At 54.6% G+C, this 3,998-nt stretch overlaps 1 protein-coding gene across 1 annotated transcript; it reads right to left on the reverse strand.

The window, feature by feature from the left end:
• Positions 1–270: 270 nt before the first annotated feature.
• Positions 271–3,535, reverse strand: HES2 (hes family bHLH transcription factor 2). The gene is made up of 4 exons (XM_069610293.1): positions 3,360–3,535; positions 3,145–3,240; positions 2,195–2,282; positions 271–1,052 (listed from the first exon to the last, which is right to left on the reverse strand). Exons 1-4 carry the CDS (start codon positions 3,450–3,452, stop codon positions 742–744), a joined length of 588 nt encoding a protein of 195 aa, XP_069466394.1. The 5' UTR covers positions 3,453–3,535; the 3' UTR covers positions 271–741.
• Between the last annotated feature and the right edge of the window lie 463 nt (positions 3,536–3,998).

Raw genomic sequence — 3,998 nt, forward strand, 5'->3', positions numbered from 1 at the left:
GCCGGGGGGGGCAGCCCCTCCCTCCCCCCGCGCCCCCTCATTTTCTCTCCCACTAGAGCCTATTCTGCTCTGCTAGACTATTTCTGCTAGATGTAGTGGGCCCATTTCCACCCTGCCCTCTGTTAGGTTTCTGCGTGCATTTCCGAGTTCGCCCCCCTCCCCACACCCACTAATACCCCAGGCCCCCTCCCCCCTAGACGTCACAAACCCCGATATGAACAAAGAGCTGCTGACAAAGACCAAAACAAAAAAAACACCAAAGACGATGAATTTGAAAATGTTTCATACTTTTTATTTAGATAAAAACAATATCCAACCATTTTCCACAAGAAAATACAATGGACGTGAGTCAAAAGTTCCAGCCGACGCGAGGCACAGCTGCTTCGAACCGCTGGTGCTTCCTTTGCACAGATGCATTCATTCTAGGCGCCGTGCAGTAGTGCACGTACAATAAGGCAACCCTTTGGGTTTACTAGGGTGTTTTTAAACCCCGCACATTTAACCCGTTCAAGGACTAAATATCGACAACGTTTCTTTTAGAAATAAATGACGTGTTCCCCATTCCTATATAAAACATGAAAATCCTGTTTCATAGCAAATGACTTCATTGAAAAATATTCTCTCCTAGCCGGTAGGAAAAAGTTCATTTAAACATAATTACTTTGATCCCTTTCTTCCCCCCTCGGTACTTCTGTACAATTTTTACAAGTCCGTCTTTTAAAAGTTCTTTTGGAGGGGTGATTACCAGGGCCTCCAGACCGGGGCGTTGGGGGATTGTGGGGCAGCTTCGGGTCTCGGGGGGACTTGGGGGGCAGGGGCGGCGGGCCGAGTCTCGGCTCGGCGAGCGGCGCTCAGGCGGAGAACGATCCTGGGGGTGCCGCTGCTCTGTTCGCAGCCGGTGGTCGGTGGGCACGCGGCCAGCTCGGGGCTGCGCTGCAGGTGCTCCAGGAGGCGCCCGCTGGTGTCCGTGTCCAGCAGGCTGGTCTTGGCCAGGATGCTGCCCACCCTGCTGATGCAGGCCCGGTAGCCTTCCCTGTAACTCTCCGAGGATGCTGCGGGGGTGCGGAAGAAACAAGAGGCACGTTAGACTCAGGGCCCATGGGCGTCTGCTGCTATGCACTCAATGCACTTCACTGTAATGAGCGGCTCTCAAACGCACAGGCACGGGCGGGCGCCGCCCCCGCCCACCCCCACGGGATATGGCTAGGGAGCCCTCTCATGTTGGTGGCATAGATTAGTCGACATAGAGAGGGGACTGCCTGCATGTCTACATCCCCCTTTGCTATTGGCGTGTGTGAAACCTGCGCGCATTAAGCAAAGACATTGATTAACATGAAGTGGGGCTCTGGGCTTCGGACATATAGAGGCGGTTCCCTGTTTCCAGCACTGGACCTGAGGAGAACCCAGTCTATTTTTACAGCACGTATTGAAAGAGTCTTCCCTTACTGATGAGCCCCTCCCCCCATACCCTAAGTTTCTGAAGGAAACCGTCTCGTTGTGCAAGGCCCACTCCCTTCTGATGAACCCTCTCACTAGGCAGAGCTACGCACTTCTGGAGGGACCCATCTCTGCCCACATAGGGGAGCCCTGCCCTTCTGGGGTACACTCTCTTACCAGGGAGAGCCCGTTATTGTGGCGAACCTTCCCTATCTCACAAACCTCTCATGCTTCCTGGGACATAGCGCTTAGAGCCCCCCTTAGAGAGAGAGGGCCTGATTTACGCTAATGTATTCAATGGGACTTTCCCGTGTTAACTCATTTTTGCAAATCCCTTTCCCCTTTGACTCTAAGGGCATATACAGGGCCCCCTGGGCTGAAATAGAACCCTGCTCGCTCCTTAACACACGACTTTGTGCCTTGCCCAGTAAGAAATGGCTGCCACAAAGGCCCAATCTCTGTCACAGAGGGGTTGGGGTGAACTCCCCTCCTTTCTCGTGGCAGGTGATTAATGGTATCTCTAGATGCCTGTATTTTAGGTTAAGCTGCACATGCGTCTCTTTAATAAATTATTTTTTAAATGCCATCCCATATCTGCTCAGCATAACGGTTCAACATCTGGCCTGTATCTTGGGGTGCTGTGCTAGGTAGAGCAGTAACCCTCCTCCACTGCCGCCCCCCCTCGCCCCCCATTCCCGCCGAAACGCCCCCGAGGACACTGAGAGGCGACAGGCACCAGGCAGCGACAGACACTTACTTTGCGTTTGGGCCGGGGGCAGCTCCTTCAGGAAGCGCACGGTCATTTCCAGGATGTCGGCCTTTTCCAGCTTGGAGTAGCGGGAGCTCTGTGGAGGGAAGGACACGGCGGCGGTTAATGCTCTGCCCCCGAAATAGGTCACCTCAGGTGACAGCGCAGCCACAGTGCAGGTGCCGCGCGCGCGCGCGCTGCAGGGGGTCTGCCCCAGAACCGGAAGCGCCATCCACGGGCGCACCTCATAAAGAGAGGCGCGCGAGCCAATTCTACCCTGGAGGTGCCCCATTATACTGTACACGTCTGCACGGATACTAAAGGGTTTTAAGTATCTGATGCCAGAACGCGCAGCTGTGCTCTGACTGGACGCCAATAAGCAGTGGCCTGCACCATTCCTCTCCCCAGGTGTTTTGGACTACAACTGCCATCAGCCCCTACCTGCAGGGGTGGACTGGGAACAACCAAAAGAGGTCCTGGAAATAATGTTCAAAGTGGGCCCCATATTACACATTTTAAGCAAGTCCAGCCATTTCCCTGTGAGAACATTTGTAGATGCAATAGGTTACCACAGAACAGAGGCCTACCAGGAAACCCCCAGAGTTCCCCTATAGGCCCGTCCACCCCTGCTAACCTGCAGAATCATGGGAGCTGGAATCGAAAACATGTGGGGAGCCAGGTAACAGACCCTGGCAATACAAAATTGGTGTGTGCTGTATCTATTTAAACGCGTGTGTACATGCATATAGGTACAATGGAACAATCTAGAAGCACACAGCCTTTAATATGTCTGTGAATGCACAGGACGCGTTGCCCGTATTTTTGTATATATTATAGACGTGAACGCGCCATGGGCGTGAGGCTAGCCGGCTACTATCTAAAGTATGCTGCAAGCTATTCACAATGCGCCGGTTTACGGAAGCGCAATGCGCCGCGCAGAAACGCCGTGCGCCACTTACATCTTTGCCGATCAGGGGCAGGATGAGCGTTTTCAGGTGGTTCAGGCTCTCGTTGATGCGCGCCCGCCTGCGCTTCTCCATCAAAGGCTTGAGAGTCTGCGGAAAGAAGAGAGCACACGGTAAAGATCGCGAACTGGCGGCACGTGGGCACATCACTGGGGTGCAGGAGGGAGGCGGGGGTAGGGAGAGGAGAGAGGCGCCGCCACCGTGCTCACCTTGCGCAGTTCGCTGCTGTCCCCGCCGCTCCTGTCCACTTTGCTGTGGTAGGACGGCTGGTGGGTGTCGGGCACGGCTATGTTCGGAGACATGTTCGCTCTGGGTTCGGAGTTCGCTCGAGGATCAGTGTTGAGTCGGGGCTCAGTGCTCGCTCAATGCTCAGTGCAGGAATGATTCTTGGTTGGCTCGGATCCGTCTTTATATGGAGCAAAGCCGGCCTCGGCCACGCCTCTTGGCGTCGGTGGGAGCGCGGGACACGCCCCCCCGCCGCTGGCTGGCTGGGTCGGGGAGGGGGTGGGGATCGGGGGGCTGCTTTGTACAGGGCATTAATTACACAACCCATCTGCCTATGACCCACTGCCCCCCTACCCCCCCACTATCTATTAACCCACCTGTCTATCTATTCAGCTATGCACCTGCCTGTTTTTGGGCATCCCTTCCTCTTTCTGTGCCCCTGTCTGCCCACCTATCTTTGTGTAAAAGGAGCCCACACATGGGTTTGCTACACAGTGAACGTAAGGAAAGTAAAATAAAAGGAATACGTTGGCAAACCAGACTGAACAAAGACTGCACACATGCCATATAAGACACGTGACGTGTGCTAACCGCACCGATCCGGCGGCCGGGAAGGTAGATTG

Source organism: Ambystoma mexicanum, chromosome 8 (genome assembly GCF_040938575.1).
Source record: "Ambystoma mexicanum isolate Mex_15411 chromosome 8, UKY_AmexF1_1, whole genome shotgun sequence".
In the NCBI taxonomy this organism is placed as follows: Eukaryota; Metazoa; Chordata; class Amphibia; order Caudata; family Ambystomatidae; genus Ambystoma; species Ambystoma mexicanum.